Here is a 25,105-nt window from a genome sequence, read left to right as displayed (position 1 = left end):
GAGCATCGCAAACATAGAAAGAAGAGAAGAAAAAAAAACTCCAGCATCATGCCCCACGAGAATCGGATCGCATCGCTTTTGTTTGTTGACCGTTTGCGGATCATCGTGTGGCACAAAAAAAAGAAACAAGCCGCGGCGAACAAAAAAAAAACGCGATCGCGAGCGAAAGAATTTCGTCTTTTTGGTAAACAACAACAACGCGGGCTGCGCAAACGGCGGGGGCCGCGACCGCCGCGACTGCTGCCGAGATCGTCGTCTCGACGCGTGTGACGTCATGGTTTACGAAGCTGATCGCTGTATATAAAGTGAAACCCGATCGGGTCGCCACTGTTTATTCGTGAGCGACACTTCAACCTGTTAACAACAACGTGTGGAGAAGAAGCGCTATTAGAGCCACATTTTTCTTTTTTGTTATTTCGATTACGGTACGAAGTCCGTGAAAAGTACACACAACAGACTGAGTGAAATTATTGTGTGTTTCGTGGAAAGAAGCGCAAAATTCATCTGGTGTGGAAGGAAGATTGTTTTCATTTGCTCCCACCCGTGGGGAACGCGTGAAAGAAAGTGATTAGAAAGGATTGGTTCATCTGAGAAATCGAAGAAAAAAAAAACCCAAGGGGGGTAATTGTGTGTGGAAAACAATCGTGAAAGTGGTGAGAAAACTAATTGGAAAGCTAGGCAGGCATTAAGCCCCACTTTGTGTTCAGAAGCGAAGGAAGTGAAAAGTGAAAAGTACTAGTACTGAAGTTCTAGCGTGAAGAAAAAAATCCGAGAAAAATGGTGCGTGGTCAGAGAATAAGTCTCGGTGTGATGCTGTTGGGGATGACCCTACTGTCACTGTGTTCCGGTTCCGCGATCCCAATGTGGGAATACCTGAGTCGAGGCGAAAAGGTAGGTTTGAGATAGCTTAACGAATCGCTGATGGGATTCCGAGAAAAATTAGTTAGCGAACGTAATGCAGCCGCATTTATAATTGCCCACCCGAGATGCGGACGCTCAGCTCTGAGTGCTATTTGAAAATGGGGAGTTTATCTTTACATGTAAATCTCGCTGTCTCTAGCGTGCAATAGTTTATCTTTAGCAGCGCTTTGCGCTAGAAAGTGGCATTCCGTGCGATGGAAGGTTCCATGCTGAGACGAGTTGAGATAGTTTGAGTGTGAGCAATTCATGTGGGGTTTTCAAAATCACGAATTTATTTGAAAATGGAAGTCGGTAAATCTGAATTCCATCACATAACGCGCCTTCCGCGCCAAGAACGTGCCCAGCTGTAGAAGCCACCAGGTTCAATAACATACACTTCCTGTTTCGCAGAATATTTCAACCAAAAACTCGTTTTCGCGCGCATATTCAAATGCGATAGCGAGTTCAGAAGCGCGCGCGTTCGCGCCTCAAGCCTTGACCAGTACACCCATTGATTGTATCAGGAAGATTCACTTCAGGGTCACCTCCAGCAACATCAGCAGCAGCAGCCTATGCGCTCGACGACGGCTTGCGATTCTCGAAGTAATCTAATATGACCATCGCCGATCATCGGCTCTCCACGATAAAGTGGTTATTTTTATTCAGCGCCGTTCGGTCGTCCCGGAACAGAAAAAAGAAAGAAATTGGCAGATTTTTTCCATATCATGTTGTTTTACGTGTGTGTGCTGTTTTTTTTGCTCTCATAGATCCAATTACTATAAGTGGGGCTCTGAATAGTGGGTTCGAGTTTTATGGTGATCAATAGTGTGATTCACTGAAGGCGGATCTTCAGCGAACTCGTTTTTTTCCTCCTCAAGTCATCAATCTCACGTACGATTTTCCAGGAGTGGGAAGAGAATGATGCCCTGCTGACAAGGTAGGCTACGTGTTGTCTTGAGGTTTGCACCAGAGATGCTGGATTTACGGAACTATCCGTAGACTGATAGGCAAAATAAAGTGCCCACCTAATCATTTTCTGAATTTCTTTCATTTCATTGCACAAAATTAAGGTAAATACACTCTAGTCTTTTTGGGTTTCTAATTTATTATATTATTTTTAAATTTATCTTATAGAACACCGGAAAAAGAAGAGTTTTACTTAAGGAAACCAAAAAATCAATTTGAAAACAGTGACAAAATACCCATTTCTAAAATCAATACATTTTCGATCAGCTTCCACCGGAAACCCCCTCGATTATGTTTTGACACTTTGACATGTTTTGAAGCAAACGACTCGATCTGGTGCATTTGTACGCGTGATTGAATTTGATTCAGTTGAAAAAAAAGAAGAACGCAGTGATTTCGAAAGCAATTCTCTTGTGTATCCGAAAATTTGTCGGTTCGTGATGTGCAAAACGGTGAATTGCATCAAGCTGTCGCTATGAGGTACAGTATCAGCAAGGCAGCGGTTGAGAAAACTCTACTGAAGCTAAAAACGTTTGGATCAGTGGTGGATCGCAAAACGAATGCGAGAATGGACACCGAAAATTGTCCGCAAGATCCAGGAAATCCCTCAGCTATCAGTTCCCAATCGAACTGTCAACATCGCTGTCTCGTAGCTCAGGGATTGAATAACCAAGTCGCCTGAAAGCGCCCATTTATCAGTAAGCCACTCTCTCTCTCTCTTCCGGTCTTGTCGGATCAAACTGCTTAAAAAGGCTTCCAAAAAGTCTGGAGCTCAACTCCATTGAGATTTGTTGACAGCTTTTTGACGTAGGAGAACGCCAATTCTCCTACGCAAGAGCGTCGCGTATTAACACTTTCGTCGCCCAGAGCGATTCGGTCGAGTTTCTTGTGGGGCCCAAATTCAACTGTCGATGTGCTAGGGGAATAAGCGGGCAACGATAATAATGGATTCGGGTTCGATTCCGAATGGGATCAACCGAAAGCTATTGAAAATCTTACAGTGTTGTCAATGATTGTAAATAATAAAATTAAACAGAACATACTTGCTCCTATACACTATTCGAAGGCAATGAATAACCACAATTTTATTGGAGAATATGGAATATTCTGTTCGATCAATTGCGAAGAAGTCCAAAAAGACGCACATGTGTTTTTTTTCATCCTCAAAATGTTCACCGGACGGCGTAATAGTAAATCTGAAAGCGTTTAAAAGTAAATACTAAATGAAACCGTTTAAATGTATAGTATAAAAACTATATTTTTATGTTTTTGATTTTTTTATTATTCTACACATACCGTACCTACATTTAAGCGCCTATTCTATCAAATTCCGTTTGAAAATCTTATTCAAATTGAACGAGAAAAGTGTCACCCATATCTGGGTGACGGGGCGTTCAAAGTGTTAAGTATGATCAATTATCCAACAACAACCCGCTGAACCAGCAACAGATAGACTAACGGAATCCTACGTCAACTATGCGGTCATATCTTTTACACAATCCTCCTGTGACTTTTTGTCACTAAAACTCTTACGTTTCCAGTACCCAATAAGTGAAAATTAAAAAGAATTTTAAAGATAATATATCAACCATGATAATAATGAGAGAAGTGAGAGAAATTACAAAAACAATGAGGTGGATATTTTATTTTCCTTATCATTATAAAATGAAGGCTGTATTTGAGCTGTCTTGATTTCGTTGTGTGCGTCTCCTTTGAAAATATTATGATAGAATGAATTGAAAAATGTCGAATAGTAGTTAGCTTCGAAAAAAATCGATTACCATATGCAAAATGGGTAAATGGGTAAACATCTTTATATATAAAAGAGACTTTTTCCCACGTACGTAAAACTCATCATCACGGTAGAACGGCTGATCAGATCTACGTCGTCCATATATTTTGTGAGTTTGTCTTCACCCAAATTAGAATGATAGAGTACTTTGAAAATATTTGAGATGATTTGAAAAATTCGAAAAAATTGACTATACACATCTTTATATATAAAAGAGTTTTTTCCCACGTATGTATAACTCATCATCACGGGAGAGCGGCTGATCAGATCTACGTCGTCTTTTTTTTTGGAGTTTGTCTTCACCCAAATTAGAATGATAGAGTACTTTGGAAAATATTTGAGATGATTTGAAATATTCGAAAAAATTGACTATGCATATCTTTATACATAAGAAGGATATTTAAAATAAAAAGGACAATTCGAAAATAAGAGGTACGCATATGTATGTTTCGCTGGGAAAATCATCATTTAGATCAATTTGACAGATCTGAACGATAACATACAAACTCTCTTGAAGTATATTCGTTTTTTACCAACCAAAATATTCTCTAGAAATACATTATATGGCAGAACGACGTTTGTCGGGTCAGCTAGTTTAGTATAGATGTGCTAGATTTTGTATCGAAAACACGTAAGTAGAATAGCAAAAATCGTCACAATTTCATTCCGAACAGAACATAGTAATTTTTAACGCTATCCCATTTGAGAAAGTAATTTTGTGTTTGATACAAAAAATCTAGCATACCTGTAGTGATAGTCAAACCATTTTGACTCATATGTTCGGCACTAAGAATCGATAATTTATATTATTCTACAATGGGAATTAGTTTCTTCAATTGGAATTCGCGTTGACAGCATTGAGCTTCTTGTTCCGTTAAGCTTGCTTTTAAAACGATCGAATTTTTCAGGTGTGAAATTGGTTCTTGCGAAATGTTTTTGCTGAAGTCATCCACATTGAATTACGCAATCATCCGAATCTGTCAAACTATCGTCCTTACAATGAAAACAAGTTATACTGGATTGGTGAAAAAGATTCATATTACTTAGAAATGCGAGTTCAAGTATATCTCGAACTCGATACAATATAATATTAGAAAAATCAGTAGAGTGTAATAGATATTCGGAAAATTATTTATTGTCCTGCAGAAAACTTGAACACTGCTTACATCGTTCCATTGATGTGAAGCTGAGCGAAATATTTTATATTTTGTTGCACCCATCTTGATTGTCTTTATCACATTTATGATGTGGGCAGAGACAACTGTCAAAGCAACGCGAATTCGTATTTTTTCGCTGTAAAAGCTTGGGAAGTTCTATCTTTTTCGCTTTTTCGCAAGAGATCCTGCGCTTCGTTCTGATTTGTTGCTGGGAAAAGTTCGCAAAAATTCGCGTAAATTTGTCTTTATTCACGTAAACCCTTCACGGTTGTGAAACATCATTTATTGTGAAGCGAAAATTAAGTTGAGCGCATTTTCAAATGAGAATTGTGGATGAAAATCAACTTTTCCATATTGAATATGTATTCTATGTAATAAAGTATAACTTTTTTTTTGCAAAGTGGAGAGAAAATCTAAAGAAGAAATTGTATCTGATAACGATTGATGAAGATTTAGTAAAAATACTAGAAAAATAGTTGGGCCAGTACTACGTGTTTCATGTACTCAAATCAACTCAAATCAACATCAAGTAATAATTTTCATTCAACTCTTAGCAATTTCATTCTGCCTTCAGACCTGCGGTTCTAATAGAGTTCTTAATACACACTGTATATGTGGACACTGTGCACCCGTGGCCGAGTGGTTAGCGTCAAACCTAACATGCCGGGAGTTTGGGTTCGATTCCCGTTCTGGTCGGGGAAATTTTTCTTCAAAGAAATTTCCTCTGACTTACACTGTGGTCACGCGTATTCTAGAGCTTGCCACTCAGAATGCATTCAAGGCGTGTTATTTGGCATAGAAATCTCAACTAAGTACTAATGAAAATGACGCATGTAATACTACGTTGAGACGGTGGAGTTCCTCTAGGAACGTTAGTGCCATATAAGAAGAAGACGAAGAGATATGTGGACACTATACCTTCGTCATCGCGATTTGAGCCGTTTCACTGAATCCCTTTCTGCTTTATGATTTCACATTTATTTGTTGTTAATGTTGGACTGCAAATATTTTTGGAGATTCGATTTTATGGTAATTGCCGTAAACAGTGATATTTTTGGTTCGCCGGTTTCGCTAGTTATTATAATTAATTTATTTTGACTTTTGTACCGTACCACAAATTTCGAAATCACTCAATCAGCTAGGTCGACCGACCGACTTCAAATTGTATTTCGTTTAGAGTCTACGGGTTCGGTGTGTCGAAGTTCATCCAAAGTTTTTATAAATGTCGTCGGAATTCTTTGAAAATGTTAGCCAAATTTCGGAGAAACTTGGATATTTTTTTACTATTAAACGTAAAACTAGTTATAGACAAATTGAAACCTCAAGTATAATCAAAGTTCAGATCCATACAATGGTTAATGATATTAGCTAACAAAAGCTGGTGAAATTTAAGTCAGCCAAATTGTATAATTTCGCTAAATTTAGAATAAATTTCAATTGAACATCCAGCTTAAATATTCCACCATATGTCAGTCGAATTTCAGACCAGCTTCAAGATACTTACCGGTGAAAGTGGAATTCAAAAAAAACTACAACTAAATTTCAATCACGTTTGTTAAAAAATGTCAGCCAAATTTCACAATTTATGCAATCAAAGTTTTGGTTATGTTCAAATGAATTTTTAGATGAATTTGTAACTATTCAACAAAAATTCACTTACTTCAACAAAGAAAAAAATTAAATATTTAATCGGTTTCGAAAGAAGTGTATCCCAACAAATAATCATTCGCTGTTATTGAACTAGTTAGCCGAATAATAGCATAGAGTGCTGATTAACACTATATGCTGAGCTATACGTTTTTGCTTATGTTCAACCATTGATATTCACCTGAATAATACACCAGAGAAACGTTTTGAAAATGTTTCTTCAACTGCAAAGTAGCTTTTGTACAACACATGATGGACTACTTAAATGAGCGTTTTTGAAAAAAAGTATGGTCGAATAAATTTCCACCACACATTGCTATGGCTTAATAATTTCTCCTAATTTGCGTGAGCAAGGTTTGAATAGTGGTTTCGATGACAAGTATTTGAGGCATAATTAAGCAGAGAGCTTAACCAAATTTTCATAACAACGTCCCACTGATGGGGAATTGTTAGCTGGGATGTTCCAGAAATGGATCTAAGAAATTCTTAAATCAATAAAGAAAAAAAATCTGGCATCTCTGTCTATCACCTCAAACGGTTCTGTTCGATCTGACTTGTTACTTGCTCCATGAAACGGGAAATGAAGAGAAAAAAAACGCGAGGCTTTGAGCGATTCACTCCCTTGGGGTGGCTTCTAAAGCAATCAACATCACAGACAGCAGACCTGCCGTTCCTGCCGATCGGTAAGCCCCTATTGACCTCTCTTCTAGATAATATCTCACTTAGTTGTGTGTGTGGCTGTGTGTGCGCTCGGGCTAGCACACGACGTTTTGTTCGCCGGCTTAGAGATGGGCGCAGCGCAACCCCACCGGGTCGATTGGAATCTCTACCGGTTCTCCTACCACCGCTGGGAGGGGTGCGCTGTTTACTTCCTCATCTCGGAGATCAGAATTTGCTGCAGTGCTGCTCGCTGCAAGAATACAGAACGTGACGACGACGATGCTACACAAGTGTTCATTGAATCGGTTGCGATTAATTAAATTGAGGGTTTTTTTTCTCTACTCTCAGACCCCGTGCCCCCTTCCGTGGAAGTCGGGGCAATTACATCATGAGCTAACGGAGAGTATAAATTGTGACTTGAGGTCTGTGAGAACCATTAACTTCCTGTGCAGACAAATATAAACTCCGCTGGGGCGGATATTTAGGATTTCTGGTGGCCTTGAAACTCATTCATTAGCCCGAGAGGATGGAGCACAAAATCTTTGACAACTGTTAGGGTTTTAAAGAATGGATAGCGCACTTCCATGGCAAGGTCAACGGTTGAACTCGACTTCATATGCTTTTGTTTATGCCTGAGGAAGCGCTGTGAGACACACATGAACTAAATGCCCCACTCTTGGACTGTTTGTCTTGATGATCGAAAATGCTGCATTGGAACTCAATTGCTACAAGTTGGTGTGGTAGTCGGACATAATGTTTTCCAAACTTACATTCGTAAATATTGAAAATGCTTACAATGTGTTCAAGTTTTTTGCACTGTGTGTTTGTTTAATTTTTCTTTGGGATTTTAATTTCGTACCATGCGAATTTATGTCACGTAGTGACATGGTGACAAAGGGTTTAATAAATGTTTTTGATGTGTCTGGAAAGTTTGTATAGAATTAGATTTGAATACGTGTGTTTTCGTTTGGAGGGAAACAATAAAGGTTCGTGATGTTTAGATTAGTTTTGAGGTACCGATATCATGTTTTTTGATCCAGTTTTTGCGTAATAGCTGCGTGTTGTTCACAGCCTGTTTGTTTTCAATGTGTTACGTTGATAAAGCGAAAATGTATTCATATTAATTTTGATATCAAATGTTTTTTTTTTTTCAACATAATGATTTCTAGTATTTGAGCTTCAGATTGGATTGTCAAAAAAATTGATAAACTTTAAAAGTTTACGGAAAATTTGGTAAGCCATATTATGTATTGTTACACAGATAATATTTGAAAAAAAAAGACGGGTGGGTAATGTAGGGGACATAACCGGAGTGACGTAGGACTATACAAAGGGGACAGCTTTTGTTAAATATATATTTTTAATATATTGTTTTATTTTCTTCTCCTACGTGAATACCTACCTATCTACCTGAAAAATGGATTAGTTTACTGTTTACTCTTTATGAATATGTTGATGGTTCTGAAAAGAACCTTTGGTGTTGTGTTTTTGTTATTACTCGATATTCCCATCTTGTTCGGTTAAACATTCCTGTTTAGCTATTGCGTTTGCCACCCGCCACAGCTTTCACAGTTGGAAAATTTCTTCCCATCCAGCTTGTGACATGTTGTTCAGTAAATCACATTTAATGCGACGTGCCGGAGAAACACTTTGCCACTCACTGAAACTAATTGTTGCCTTGATGAGCGCCGAACCGAAGCTGCTCTGTTCTTGATGCGGGTTTTCTGATTGTCGTGAGCAGCTTTGCAAGCCAACTCGAGCACTCCGACAGCCGAAACTCTATAATCGCTGTTAGGTATACTGGTGCTCCGGCACCAATCCGTTCGGTCTAGTTACCCTTGCGGAGCAATCAGTGAATGCGACCAACAGGGAACTGGAGACCTGCACGGTTCGAGTGAGACTTTGCCTTTCCCTTAACTTGTCCTCCTTTGTTACGTCCACGATGCCGTTGCCGTACAACCACACGGGTTTACGGTTTGAAAGAAAATAAGATATTTTTTTGGGGTCCGCGTGTTTTATACTCTAGCGGTACACACTCACAGGATAGAGACAAATCGGCAGACTTAGCCAGAGGGGCGAGTCCAACGAGACGAACGAATGAGCATTAAAAGGGAGCAATGGCAAAAAATACATTCATTACGATTTGTTCGCTCGTTGGATTCACATGCAGGCTAAAAAGGGTCCTTTTCAGGATCACAAAATTATCTTCAATCTAAAGAGTTTATTGTTTTGTTATCACTCGATATCCCCATCTTGTTCGGCTAAACCTTCCTGTTTAGCGATTTGTTGCCACTCGCCACAGCTTTCACAGTTGCAAAATTTCTTCCTATCCAGCTTTGTGACATGTTGTACAGTAAATTATATTTAATGCGACGTGCCGAAGCACCACTCAGTGTCACATTGGAGGCGATTTTAACCTGTAATTGAACATTTGCGATGACAGTGGTACAGTGTCGACTTTCAATGTGGGGTCATAATTTGGATCTCTATGTTTACAAAAATGTCCAACTAAATAAGTCGCATTACATGTCCGTCCAATTAGTTAAATGTCGAACTAATTGTAAATTAATGTACTTTCAATCTGGAAACAATTTAAGAATTGGTGAAAATTGAATAATCAGGAAAGTTCCCAACTATCAATAAGCTCAGAACAACTGCCAAATTCACATACTCATCAGATCCTGGCAAACAAATTATGAAAAAATCAATTTGTGTTTTATTATTATTTTGGATGTTTTAGAAAGCATTGAACTGTATTTCCTAAACTCTTTTCTGGAAGGTTTAATGGCCCTGAAAAGCGCCTTGTTGTATGGAATGGTTCCAATTTAGAAAACTTAGTACTCGTGGTTTTGAAAAAAAACCATTTCGAACGCCCTCGATGCCGCCTTCTTCTGGATTTGCCACCAAAGCAGTTTGTATAAAGAACAAACTTTTTTCTTCTGCTACCTGATGCCGTTTTGCGATTGCGTTTGCCACTCGCCACTCGCTGCAACTGCCTGTTGTCTTGATGTCCACCGAACCGAATGTGTTCTGTTCCGAATGCGGGTTTTCTTATCGTCGCGAGCAGCTTTGCCAGCTAACTCGATCACTTCGGCGGCCGAAACTATATAACGCCGGCTAGGTGAACTGGTGCACTGGTACTAACGCGCTCGGCCTAGCTACCCTTGCGGGGAACTCCAGATCAACACGGTTCGAGCGGGATTTTGCTTTTCCCTTCACTTTTCCTCCTTTACCATGTCCAGACATGGCTGCTTGGGTTGGTTTGTTGATGTGTTGTGATGCGAACCGATGTGGTGTACGGTTTGAATGAGAATGATCGTTACGGAAGGAAGGAAGGTCTTGTATTATAGAGACTTTAAACTTTTGCAGTTCATTCGTCTCTAGCCTTGAGAAAGGCCCTTTGAAAACTCTACTCTACTTTTACTCCAGCGCTACCACCTCCACCCTCTTGCCTTGAGAAAGGCACTCGATCCCTCGCCGTCCAGCTCGTCCAGCAACGATGTTGTCCAGTCGGTGTTCACACAAAGAATGATCGTTACGGCAGCGGAGCGGGGATTTTTAAGCTGACTGGCTGGCTCGAGAATTACGCATGTGTGAGACTGCGACCAATGTTTCGTTCATTGTTTTCTTTTTCCTTTCCAATCGTGCTTCATTCTATTTCGCTGCTGCTCTGGTTGCCCGTTTTGGTCGGTACGATTTGAGGAGCACAAAATGAACCAATCAAAAATGGGCACATAGGGCATTTTGACAATGCTTGATATTTCACAATTATTCAATTATTTATCTCATGAAAAATGAAATGTTATTCGTTATGATAGATGCGTAGATATATTTCCTATCAATTGATGCAAAAACCTTTGCGATCTATTGAGAAATGCTCGAGTTATAAGCGTTCCAAATCTTGCATTTTTTCCTACTTGTTCAGTGTCTAGATTTTCATTTCACCCCCTATATCTTCCGGTTAGACGTAGTCCTACGTCAAAATGAAATTTCTACAAACAGAGATACATGATGAAATTATGAGATATTAAAAAGGGCCATGAAATTTATTATTAGCTCTTGGTTTTTAAAAATTATAAATAATGAACATGAATCTCAATTGAAATATTCTTTACTCTAAGATTTCGTCATGAAGAATGTGTGTTATAAATTTGAATGAAATTGATGTCTCGAGACATGTATACAATTACGATATTACGATTTATCTATACAAAAAGTGAGATCTCTTTAAGGGAGTATTCTAGCGTAGAGATACGAATTTCGGACGTTTTTTCGACTTCCGTGAATATACTACAAAGAACATTTTTACTACCCATTATAGCATTATTTGTTCGTTCTTCTCTTAACAATAAAACAAAAATTGAGCGGCGAAAATATATTCATAACTAGAACAGTGAAGATCTGATGAAGTGAGAGGGCTCAAAAAAAAGTTGAGCCATGGCGTACACGATTCCAGCCCTTCTGGTTATCTGAAACAAAAAAATCGAACAGATTCTGAATCAGTAAATATTCCGCTATCGCATGAACCTCGGATAAGTCAAAGCATCTTTTTTGACAAAGTACCGGCCGCTAGAAAAACAAAATGCGATTTAAAACGTATTTTCTTACGTTTCCCGATTTTTCAAAAATAGTAAAATTTTAAAAATATCATTTTTCAGAGGTTCATGCGATAGAGAGATGCCTGTAGATTGTATCCATTAAATTCGACAGGAATCGGTTCAGTAGAACTTGAGATATCGTGTACGCCTAGTTTTGAGAAAAACGCGTTTGAAGTTCATTGTTATGGTCGTACCAGGTTAGATACCGCATCACTAAAATGGCTCTAACTCGGTAAATAAGAGGATTTTCGATAAGTCCTTCCTAGGGTATATTCTTGAATGCCTAAACTAAAGAAATATGAAAGAAAAAAAAATTGAGTTTTTTAAAATTTCTAGACTAGAATACTGCCTTAAGGATATTTGAAATCATTTGCAAAATTATTCAAGGGATAGCTTATATTCCGTTCACGTTTTGCAGGCCATTTGATAAAAAATCATCATATCAAAATAAACGCAGCAAGTGTTTATGTTGTAGAGTTACTGACATTTTTGGAATTTTAAGGTAAATAGAAATGTTTCCAACTTTGAGCTATTTGTGACGATTCAATCGTCAAGAAAGTGGAATGGTTTTTCTACGAAACGACCTACAAGTGGATTCATGTGCGCAAAAGTGAACGTAGAAACTCGAAACCAACCATGAGTCTGTAAGGAATGTAAATCACAGCTAAGGAAAATCGCCTTCGAACGTAAACCACAGAAACATTAAATGTTTCTGAAAAGAAATAAACAAAACAGAAATAGAAATACTTCCGATTCCTGCGAGAAGTCTGGTGAAGACAATGCCCATTTCGGAAAACAGCTGCATGTAGATAAATTGAAACATCGGGATGGTCTACTGGAGACCAAGGCAAAGACGAATGAATCGTAGGGTTTCAAGTTTCGTACACAAAGGAAAATAAGAAGAAAGAGTTCTATGAAAAAAGACGGGTGGGTAATGTAGGGGACATAACCGGAGTGACGTAGGACTATACAAAGGGGACAGCTTTTGTTAAATATATATTTTTAATATATTGTTTTATTTTCTTCTCCTACGTGAATACCTACCTATCTACCTGAAAAATGGATTAGTTTACTGTTTACTCTTTATGAATATGTTGATGGTTCTGAAAAGAACCTTTGGTGTTGTGTTTTTGTTATTACTCGATATTCCCATCTTGTTCGGTTAAACATTCCTGTTTAGCTATTGCGTTTGCCACCCGCCACAGCTTTCACAGTTGGAAAATTTCTTCCCATCCAGCTTGTGACATGTTGTTCAGTAAATCACATTTAATGCGACGTGCCGGAGAAACACTTTGCCACTCACTGAAACTAATTGTTGCCTTGATGAGCGCCGAACCGAAGCTGCTCTGTTCTTGATGCGGGTTTTCTGATTGTCGTGAGCAGCTTTGCAAGCCAACTCGAGCACTCCGACAGCCGAAACTCTATAATCGCTGTTAGGTATACTGGTGCTCCGGCACCAATCCGTTCGGTCTAGTTACCCTTGCGGAGCAATCAGTGAATGCGACCAACAGGGAACTGGAGACCTGCACGGTTCGAGTGAGACTTTGCCTTTCCCTTAACTTGTCCTCCTTTGTTACGTCCACGATGCCGTTGCCGTACAACCACACGGGTTTACGGTTTGAAAGAAAATAAGATATTTTTTTGGGGTCCGCGTGTTTTATACTCTAGCGGTACACACTCACAGGATAGAGACAAATCGGCAGACTTAGCCAGAGGGGCGAGTCCAACGAGACGAACGAATGAGCATTAAAAGGGAGCAATGGCAAAAAATACATTCATTACGATTTGTTCGCTCGTTGGATTCACATGCAGGCTAAAAAGGGTCCTTTTCAGGATCACAAAATTATCTTCAATCTAAAGAGTTTATTGTTTTGTTATCACTCGATATCCCCATCTTGTTCGGCTAAACCTTCCTGTTTAGCGATTTGTTGCCACTCGCCACAGCTTTCACAGTTGCAAAATTTCTTCCTATCCAGCTTTGTGACATGTTGTACAGTAAATTATATTTAATGCGACGTGCCGAAGCACCACTCAGTGTCACATTGGAGGCGATTTTAACCTGTAATTGAACATTTGCGATGACAGTGGTACAGTGTCGACTTTCAATGTGGGGTCATAATTTGGATCTCTATGTTTACAAAAATGTCCAACTAAATAAGTCGCATTACATGTCCGTCCAATTAGTTAAATGTCGAACTAATTGTAAATTAATGTACTTTCAATCTGGAAACAATTTAAGAATTGGTGAAAATTGAATAATCAGGAAAGTTCCCAACTATCAATAAGCTCAGAACAACTGCCAAATTCACATACTCATCAGATCCTGGCAAACAAATTATGAAAAAATCAATTTGTGTTTTATTATTATTTTGGATGTTTTAGAAAGCATTGAACTGTATTTCCTAAACTCTTTTCTGGAAGGTTTAATGGCCCTGAAAAGCGCCTTGTTGTATGGAATGGTTCCAATTTAGAAAACTTAGTACTCGTGGTTTTGAAAAAAAACCATTTCGAACGCCCTCGATGCCGCCTTCTTCTGGATTTGCCACCAAAGCAGTTTGTATAAAGAACAAACTTTTTTCTTCTGCTACCTGATGCCGTTTTGCGATTGCGTTTGCCACTCGCCACTCGCTGCAACTGCCTGTTGTCTTGATGTCCACCGAACCGAATGTGTTCTGTTCCGAATGCGGGTTTTCTTATCGTCGCGAGCAGCTTTGCCAGCTAACTCGATCACTTCGGCGGCCGAAACTATATAACGCCGGCTAGGTGAACTGGTGCACTGGTACTAACGCGCTCGGCCTAGCTACCCTTGCGGGGAACTCCAGATCAACACGGTTCGAGCGGGATTTTGCTTTTCCCTTCACTTTTCCTCCTTTACCATGTCCAGACATGGCTGCTTGGGTTGGTTTGTTGATGTGTTGTGATGCGAACCGATGTGGTGTACGGTTTGAATGAGAATGATCGTTACGGAAGGAAGGAAGGTCTTGTATTATAGAGACTTTAAACTTTTGCAGTTCATTCGTCTCTAGCCTTGAGAAAGGCCCTTTGAAAACTCTACTCTACTTTTACTCCAGCGCTACCACCTCCACCCTCTTGCCTTGAGAAAGGCACTCGATCCCTCGCCGTCCAGCTCGTCCAGCAACGATGTTGTCCAGTCGGTGTTCACACAAAGAATGATCGTTACGGCAGCGGAGCGGGGATTTTTAAGCTGACTGGCTGGCTCGAGAATTACGCATGTGTGAGACTGCGACCAATGTTTCGTTCATTGTTTTCTTTTTCCTTTCCAATCGTGCTTCATTCTATTTCGCTGCTGCTCTGGTTGCCCGTTTTGGTCGGTACGATTTGAGGAGCACAAAATGAACCAATCAAAAATGGGCACATAGGGCATTTTGACAATGCTTGATATTTCACAATTATTCAATTATTTATCTCATGAAAAATGAAATGTTATTCGTTATGATAGATGCGTAGATATATTTCCTATCAATTGATGCAAAAACCTTTGCGATCTATTGAGAAATGCTCGAGTTATAAGCGTTCCAAATCTTGCATTTTTTCCTACTTGTTCAGTGTCTAGATTTTCATTTCACCCCCTATATCTTCCGGTTAGACGTAGTCCTACGTCAAAATCGAAAGTGAACTTCAGAGAGATAAGTAGAAAATGAAACTGCAACTGTCGATTCTAGATCATTGTTGACGGAGAAGTTCTAATTCACGAACGATCAGAACGAATATATCCTCGATTGTCGAGAAGCTTTTCCTGAAATTTCCATTCCAAAAATGTGCCGATACAAATGAGTTTCAACAAAAACAACCAATACACTCTTGATAAACCTTCGGAGGAAGATGCATCGCTTAGGCAGAACTCTGATGCCACGACGAATGGACCAGCACTTTCGGCCTTTACCAGTACCACTATTAATGGAATAGTTTTGACGGTATTCACGTGGAAACGAGAAGAGTAGTCCCTGTTTATAAGTAGTTGCATCAATAAAAAATTTCGCATCTAAGAGGACCAACCTAGAAAATCTCGGGGGAATGCAAGAAACCATTAGAGCACAAGCGTGGAGGGCAGTGATGAGCAGATTGTTATTCTCAGAGTCGGTCTCAAGAGTAATTGAAACCCTTTGTCATCACTATGGTAGATCAGTACACCTTGATGCAGAAGGCAAGAAAAGAGCTCGTGGATCACCTCGTAAACCCTATTGTTATCTAGGTACTGGCGGAGAAGTTGCACCCAACACTTAATTGGAATGGATGAAGAACGAGCGACAGCAAGGTGCAGTGAATTTGGCATCGTTTTCGGGGGTTTCTTCTCGGAAGCGACTACACGGAATCACAGAAGAGTGTTTTACCTGACTATGGACTCAGGGAACCATAGAGTATACTTTCTGTTGTCCTAATTGTAGATGGCACATCTACGATCAAGCAGATAATTTTTCACGCATTTCCAAAATTCTCTTCTGGGTACTCTTCTTTCTTCCAATTTGTTTATGTTGTCAATTTGCTCACCATTGACTATTTTTCTTGCACTAAGCAATAAGCTTGAAATAGGTATTGGTATCAAGACTTTCGACCACGTGACTCTTTATACTTCTGTGCCTGATTTGTTGAAACTATTTCGATTTTCCCAGATATGACTTTTACAACATCCAAACACTCCTGAATCTGAGTTCTTCCTTGTGATTCATGATACTTGATTCATTTATTATTTTCGCGTATTCAAGACGCTGCGATTTTGCAGTTGAGAGTGTAGCCTGCTCAAGTATTTCAAGAAACACATGCAACATTCAGTGATGGCATTTTTACTGAAATGATACACCCGCGCGCTAGTTTCATGACTAAGCTGAGGATACAGTCATCTCTCACCAGAGAGAAACCATGCGCTTTTCCGTTTCATCGGTTAATATATGAAGAGCCAGTGTGCGCTAGTTGGGTGAAATCTTGGTGCGAGTGAATCACACTCTCACACACTCTCTTTACTCTTGGGAGTTCGAGTGTGCGAAAAACTGTGTCCAGCACTAAAGCGCGCTGATCTGCGCGCTGGCACACTGTGGAGTACACTGAAGAGTATACTGAAGAGTACACTGAAGAGTGCAATCTCATTCGACATATAATCCACACGTATGTTTCATCTCGGTTCACTTTTTTCAGCGAACCACAGCGCTAATGTAAACTCTTCATTCGAAGGAGAATGTGCCAGAAAAATAGAGAAGTTTTCATTGGAAATATTCAGCAGGACTGATTGCTGGCCAACATTACATATTTGTCTGGTCTACTAAGCTGTTGGATTTCAGGAAATTAATTGAAGGCAGCTTATATCGACTACAAAAATGGTGGAAAGAAGGTTCGATACGTTTGTCACCTCAAAGGTCGCCTTTGAATGTTAGCCTTATATTGTCGAACGACTTCTTACACCTGCAAAAGCGATGTTATGTGATCCATCAAACACAACAAACGCTTACGCAACATGATTTGCGGTCTTACATATTCATTCACCATCCAAATTACCCGCTGACACAGAAATGCGGGAGTGCTGTTGTCAGCATTTATCGCTATCATCGCACGCATAATTTATCACGTTTGTCAGGCAGTGAGTGTGTGAGGCTACTTTAAATTGCACATTGAACCAAGCGCCATTCGCCATCGATCACATACCTGCTTCGACCGATTTGGATCGATTCGGAGGTGGTGGCAAGTGGAATGGAATGGATTGGACGAAACTTGAAAGCAGCAGCAAACACATTCGTTAAAAACCTCGACAGCCCGCGTACGGGGATGGTTTTTGTGCACATTAATTTTTAATGAAATATCCACTACGCGGGGGTACCGTGAATTAACACGCCAATGAAGATTTCATCCGTTTCTGTTGAAAACAAAACCCAAAAAAAAACCCAGCACGAATTGCTTTATCACGCGACGACCCAACCTTGACTAACCTTGGCATCGGCTTGGTGTGCATTTTTGCTCATTAGAGAAGAGTTTCGCTTTCGGATTGCATCACGTTTTTTTGAGCTGTGTCGGTCGTTTTCCGCTGTCAGTCAACGTGACGCCTCTCACCCGGGTCCGCTAATGAATCCTGAGCCGGCGTCTCGTCCCAGGGTTGATGGATGGAGCTGATGGATCGCATCGTGTTCCGACTTTCCCCCAGTACCATTAGTTTGGTTTTTGTTGCAAACCTTCCAACTCAACAAACTGTTCTCTCACTTTCAGATGTCCCACCTGTACTCGATGTTCGCCAAGCAGGTGTCGAGCTACTGCAAAAACTCGCAGGAGATGCCGACCAATATGTGCAAGCGTAACCTACTGATGTACGGCATTAACAAGCTGCAGGACATGAACGAGTCCCACCTGGACTCGATGGATCCTTATCAACGGGGCGCCCACGATATAAGTGAGTATGATGATAGCGTATTGTTGTTTCGTGGAGGTTTGGAAAAAACCCACACTGTTCAATGTTCAACCAATCGTCGATTTGTTTACATACTTCTAATGATGACGACTGATTGATTGATTGGCAGTTAGATTTTTTTGCTGCATTGACCTATGTGGATATCTCTCGTATAGATGATAGAATAGTGTCTCGGTTCAATGGTGATCGTTTGTCCTCCATCGCATCGGAGTGAGAAAAAAACTCCAATAAATCTCCTCCCTACATAGTGTAACATATTATCTGGTCGCGCGGCTGCTGTAAACTAGTGAAAACGATATTTTAATATTCTATCCGTGGCGCATCAACGTATAAGAGCCTCTATTTATATTTAAAGCGACCTTTAGCGCGAGCGTGCTAAACTCATGCCGCAGCGCCGCGGTTCTCCTTGGTGGTGAATTTCATCTTGAAGCCAGTGCTGGAGGTTCGGTGGATCATTTCTCCCCCTTCCAAGACGAGCCGAGATCCGCACGGATGGCAACCCAGGTGTGCATCTCGGTGCACATTCTTCACCGCCCGTAAGTTCGCGAAGGTATTTTGTGTCGTGAGAGCATCGCACGGAGTAAATTTAATTTATGATAATATTACCCGGCTCCCCGTGTGATGGCTGTGGATAGCACTCTGCGGGTAGGCGGAGCGTAACAATTTTGAATTCTGGCAAGAATTGTGCCACGTGATCATTTGTACACATGGCTCATCAGAACGAAAGCCATACCATTATTCGAGGGATGTAACCACAAAGTTCCAGAATCACTGCTAGGGGTATCAGCCAGCTTAATTCATGGCTTTCCTCGCTTGACATAAGCTTACATTCGATCGCAGTGCGGGTCGCAACCTTCATCACCGAAGATGACGCTCGATCGTTTGCCTTGGGGTGGCAGCCGACGACTTATCGCCTACGACTCTTTATCCGTTCGTTCAGGAAGCGTGCGCTGGAGCGAAAAAAAGTTCAGGAAATGACCTCGAACTTTGCCCCCTTCAAACCTATCTCCATGGCTGTCGGCGATGTGAAGCTAGCGTGTGATTAATTATTTATCCGTCGACTTTGTATGCGAATCAGCGATCCCAGATCTACGAAATTATCCCTAGATCAGCGGAATTTAGTACATTGTCTATGCTGTTTTGCCCCGTTATAATCAAAGTATAATTTGATTTTGAAGGGAAATAAAAGAGCAGAAAAAAGGTGCAATCATCTGAATTTCAGAACGATTTGAAAAACTAAAAAACCCTATATATGATAAAGGATTGAAGTTGTTGGTCATTTGACGTGAAGTCTTCATTACTTCATGACTTCATGAATTCATGACTTCATGACTTCATGACTTCATGACTTCATGATCTCATGACTTCGTTACTTCCCGACTTCATTTCTTCATGATTTCATGACTTCATGACTACATGTCTTCATGATTTCATAACTTAATTACTTCACGACTTCATGACTTGATGATTTCATGACCTCATGACTTCACGACTTCATGAATTCATGACTTCATGTCTTCATGACTTCATGACTTCATGAATTCATGGCTTCATGACTTCATGTCTTCATGAATTCATGACTTCATGGCTTCATGACTTCATGTCTTCACTACTTCACGACTTCATGACCTCATGGCTTCATGACATCATGACTTCATGACTTCATGACCTCATGACCTCATGACTTCATTACTCCATGACTTCATTACTTCATGACCTCTTGACTTCATGACTTCCTGACTTCCTGACTTCCTGACTTCATACTTCATGACTTCATAACTTCATGACTTTATGACTTCATTACTTCATCATGACTTCATGACTTCATGACTTTATGACGTCATGACTTTTCTTCATGACGGGGCAAAATTTCGCACTTAATGAATAGAACTCTTGAGATAACTTGTAACAAAAATTAATGATTTATCATTAGTAGCGGGAGAAAGCATCATAAGTAGCGTGTGAAGGCATCATCTATGAAGGAGTGGTATATTGATTACTTGCTCCTTGTTGAATCCCATGATTTTGGCTAAGCTGATTTAGTGTATTCTGGCTAAGCTGAAAGACGCACGATGCATCCTTATTAAGCTGGATGTCCAATATCTTTCTGCCAGTTTTGTAACCTGGTTGGATCTGTGCTGGATGTTGTTGGCTTTTCGAAAAACAAACAGCAGGTACCATCAAGAATCGCTTTGTCCAATGGTCTGCAATGGTTGGCCTGTTTCTCAAACTGCTCACTCTCAAATACTGGGTCGAACCGCCCAAGGTACTCGCTGACATATCATTGCAGAATCATAAAATTGTTTGTTAATATGAACCTCAGCACTGCTTCAGAAATACCGAGGTCTGTCACAATCCGACGCTATGAATCTCCTTCCCAGAACATCTTTCATCATTTCGAGCCATTTCGGGCCAATTCGAGCATTTCGGAGTGTACTAATTCCAGATGTGCTTTCTCCTGTAAGTCCTGTATCGAAACATTTTGCTTGAAAACAACAAAAACAAAAACGAATACGCATTATGAACTACTATAGAATGAAGAAATTTTGGACACTGTGATTTAAGACTTTCTAATTATTTCAAAAAACTTAAAAATTTATTTCAAGGCGGATACTTTTGAAACTCTTAACCTCCTCTGCTAAGCTAAATGACCGCCCCCTGGACTTAACGCTACCCATCAAATCCTGTGCAACACTTGCGCCATCTTTCTCACACACTTTCAGCCACTCTTTCTTCAAATCCTGGTAGTTTTTGAAGACCTTTCCTGTTTTCCAGAGCTTGCCCTTCATAATCTATTGGGAGAAGTTTTGGTGAGTTTGGGAATTTGCCTCTTTCTGCACAAAAACTACATCGTTAGCTTCGTACCACTCCATGACCGGTTTCGCGTAAAGACACGATGTCAGATCCCCGCTATGTTATAAACTTATAACATCTCGCGGAATACGGTTCTGCGAGTTGTTATAAGTTTATAACATAGCGGCCAAGTACAACGCAAGCATTGATGCGATTCAGCAGCTTTGAAGGAAGTACCAAGAGCTTGATACCGTTTGTGAGCGGGTAGTACGTAGACGCAAACGCTTGACAACGGACCGGGAACGAATCGATAGAGAAGTGCGGAAACCCCCAAGAGCAATCATTGAGCATATCGGAATGAATAGTGCGATTGAGACTACAACAGCAAGGATTAAGGAGCAAGTTTTTGGCTCGGCGACCTTTAGTCCGTAAGGTCAACCAGATCAAACGTTTGGAGTTCGCCAATAAATACATCCACAAGCCAATCTCGTTCTGGAAAAAGGTGCTGTGGTCAGACGGAAGCAAATTCAAGCTTTTCGGAACGAAACAACGATCCAGAGTAAGGATTGATCGAGGAGAAGAGCTGTTTGACAAGAACGTTTAGCAGACAGTGTAACACGGTGACAACAACATTATGGTCTGGGGGTGTTTTACTTGGTCCGGTGTTGGAAACCTGGTTCAGATCGATCGTATAATGAATGCTGACATGTACAACGATATCCTTATGCACAATTTGAAGAGCTCAGCACGGATGATAGGTTTGCCGGAAGAAGCTTTGGATTCAGCAAGACAACAATCCAACGCATACGGCACATAAAACGATGTCCTACTTCCGTCAATCTCGTATGAAGTTGATGGATTGGTCACCACAATCACCCGATCTGAGCCCGATCGAAAATCTGTAGTCAATTCTTGATCAAATAATGGATAAAAGCGCGGTGACCAACCAAACTCTGCTGTTTGAGGAACTTTCAACGCCGTGGGAACAAATTGATCAACATTAACTGCAAAACTTGGTTGAAAGCATGCCCGTCTGCAGCCACTTGCGGTACAGCTTCCTGACGCGGGAATGGGCCACCGTATTCTGTTTATCGGTTCGGTTAGGCGTCTTCCTTACCTTGAAGACATGAAGTCTAGCCCGCTTCGTTGTCTGCTGGACGAACCAGACGGAAGAATTGCTAATCTTGACCACTTGAACTAATCTCCCACCTTCCTTACCTTCACGGGTCGGTCGTCTTCGTTTTTCCTCCGCTGCCAGCTCGCCGCTGAGTCGTTTGGATCTCCTTGAACGATTTTACCACACAGGACGCGGTCGAATGGTCGATTCCCAACTGTTTCGCGATCCACCTGAGGGATTGGCCTGGATATTCCACGACCGCGCCCGTAATTTTTTGTCGAAACGCTTTTTGCTTGGAAGCCATATCGATTACCACTTGACAGATTGTGACGAAATTTGCACACTCTAGTTTTACCCAATATTTCATCAATTTTTACCCAATAATTTTCGGCAATAAAAAGTTACAGAAAAGTAAGTGTTGCATTCTTTCTAGGAGCACAATCTTTATGTCTTTCGGAAACTGAAAAAAATATAATGATCCGTAAATTCGAAAAAGTGTATGCATATACACGAAAAAATTGGCATCTAATAATTAACATACCATTCTTTTTTCTCTCCTTTGCCCTCTTTCAGTCTGGGACGCGATGATGGACGGCCATACCAAAAATGGCAGGAAGAAGATCCCAAACCAGTCGACGGAAGCCCCCGCCCAGATCGTCAGCGGTCAGTTCGAACACAACCCACTGTTCGACGATCCTGCACCACAGCAGCAGAACCGCAAGCAGGACACCGTGGACGCCTACCAAGAGTCCAAGTTCGAACTGAACAATGCCGCCTCGTCCCAGAGCGTACAGTTTGCCGAGCCCCAGAACTACTTGTACGCCGCCTCGAACCACTTCGACAATCTGTCCCCGTACGAACAGAACACCAACTTCCTGTCCGGCCCGATGGTGGTTCGTCTCCGCCCCGATGGTACCGCCGTTGATGAGCCCCACCAGAAGGTTCTGCCAAAAGACGATGACATCAAGGAGATGACCATTGGGCAGGAGAAGATGCCAAGCTTCCAGCAGATCTACGATAGCCTGAAGCGCCACGAGGAGGTCCACGTTTCGACGACGGAAACTGCCACTTCGCCATCCGCTACCAGCTTCGTCAGATCGTACCGAACTGAGTACCGATCGCAGAACTGAGAGTTCGGAACCACTGCGAACAAAAAACCCATAACCATACAAACCCTTTGATTGTGATTTTATTTAAGTATATGCTAGCGCTACTACTAATAGAAAACTGAAGAACTCATGGTCACTCCGATGCGGGACAGACGCGGGAAAAACAAAACACTGTCGAACCAATGGCGTCTCTTTACCAATATCGTACCTAATAACGACAGTCCCCAGCCTCCTGATGGGGAGGGGGCAGTGCGCAACTGCGATTGCACAGGCCAACGAGGAACGGGGAGGACAGTAAAACAAACGAAAGACATTCATTGTAATTTAATATATTTATAAATCATCGTCACTCATTTTCATTTTATTAGTTTTGTTTTCTGTAGTGGCGCTTGGCGCTGCGATGCCACACCGCTATCGGCTTGTTTGCGGTGGGGGCGGATGTAACGGGTTCACGGCTTTCCGCCAGTCTTTTCAACCTAATTAGACGAGAAGGAAGCGAGAAATAGTGGGCCTTCCGATTGTGATGAATAAGAAAACGCTAGAATACGATGAAAATATCTGTTTTTAAGTTTAAGTACATCTACTTATATGTAACCTTAATAAGAACCACACAGAAACGATCAACATGATCTATCCTGGGGACCAGCAGGACCCGGTAGTGGCCCCGTTTCTGTGAGATAATTGCTTTTGTATCAAATTTTAGCGGAAGTGAAGGACCGTTTTCCGGTAAAATATCAATGAGCACGGAAGGAAGTGAAGCGTGATAGTCGGCAGTTTTAACTAGTGATGTAAGACAAAACACAGAGAGAGGTAGAGAAACTTTCTTTCGGCACCGAGAGCGATCATGCCCGAAGAAATTTGGTACGAAATTCAGAGGTATTCCAAATTGTTTGGAGAGTTATTGAGTTTAGTTACGTTTTAATAGCCATTAGGGTTAGGATGGGTTGATTTGGTAGGATTGTAATGCTTCGAAACCGCTCTTAAAATAGGCGCTTTCCAGAACTATAAATGGCAGTCGAATCCTTGCCCATTGTAAGAGAGGTGGAACAATATAAAGAGTCCATCGCGTCTATTTTGTTAGGGTCTTAGGCACAGAAAACACAGACAACAAAGTAAGAACCAAGCAAATGTGATTTTATTGATATACTTTTAGCAGTGTAAGAGAGCAATCGAGTCGGGTAATCCGATTCGTGCGATCGATATTTTCTTTTCGCAGGACCTACACTGGAATTGAAACGTTTGTAAAAATATCACTGGATGTAAATTGATAAAAATTGATAATATATTATATTTATTAGAAATAACCGATTGGTGTCTTAATTCTTGCGTATCACAACCATTCCCGATCTGTGTTCTTCCATGTTCATTGTAACGATTTGTACAATTTTTCCTATTTTCTCCTTCTCTCTATTTCTCTCTCGTATATGTACATGTCCCCCAAGCCAACGTACCTGCCCGTTTTCATCTGCGGCAAGCTTAGTCTCCACATACCATGTTTCCATAAAAAAATGGACAGATTTTACCAATTTTTCATGCGCTCACCCTAACACCTGGTGATGATACTACTTGTCCATAATCAATAACAATAATCCATCGGTCATCGTCGAGTAATTTGAGTCCGCCGGATAGTCTATAATATACTTAAACTTCGTGAGAACTATGCGAGCATTGAACGGAAGCCTGGTTCCGATCGTTCGATGTTGCTCGCGTAGCTAAAGCTTAATATGGAAGATGGAGGGAAAGATTTCTAAATCGTTCCGGTCTTTGGACCGGGAGGTCGCAGCAACGGACCAGACAGTAAAAAGAAATATCTAGCGGAGATGGGCATTGGCATGCGGAAATGTAAATCAAGACCAGCTGTGTCGAAACAGCAAACTGTGACCCAAAAACAAAGGCTTAAAGTGATGGAGAATGACATTTTTCAGATGAAGCGGAACCTCGCGGTCGTCATAGACAA

At 40.9% G+C, this 25,105-nt stretch overlaps 1 protein-coding gene across 1 annotated transcript; it reads left to right on the top strand.

Annotated features, from left to right (window-relative positions):
- The first annotated feature begins 344 nt into the window (after positions 1-344).
- Positions 345-24,452, top strand: LOC129764633 (rhythmically expressed gene 5 protein). Its single transcript, XM_055763900.1, has 3 exons — positions 345-891; positions 17,931-18,111; positions 22,613-24,452. The coding sequence occupies exons 1-3, from the start codon at positions 778-780 to the stop codon at positions 23,167-23,169; spliced, it is 852 nt and encodes a 283-aa protein (XP_055619875.1). The 5' UTR covers positions 345-777; the 3' UTR covers positions 23,170-24,452.
- The last annotated feature ends 653 nt before the right edge of the window (positions 24,453-25,105 follow it).

The sequence above is a fragment of the Toxorhynchites rutilus genome, chromosome 2 (assembly GCF_029784135.1).
Source record: "Toxorhynchites rutilus septentrionalis strain SRP chromosome 2, ASM2978413v1, whole genome shotgun sequence".
Lineage (NCBI taxonomy): Eukaryota > Metazoa > Arthropoda > Insecta > Diptera > Culicidae > Toxorhynchites > Toxorhynchites rutilus.
Note: the sequence above shows the minus strand (reverse complement) of the source record. Positions and strands in the feature narration are given on the sequence as shown.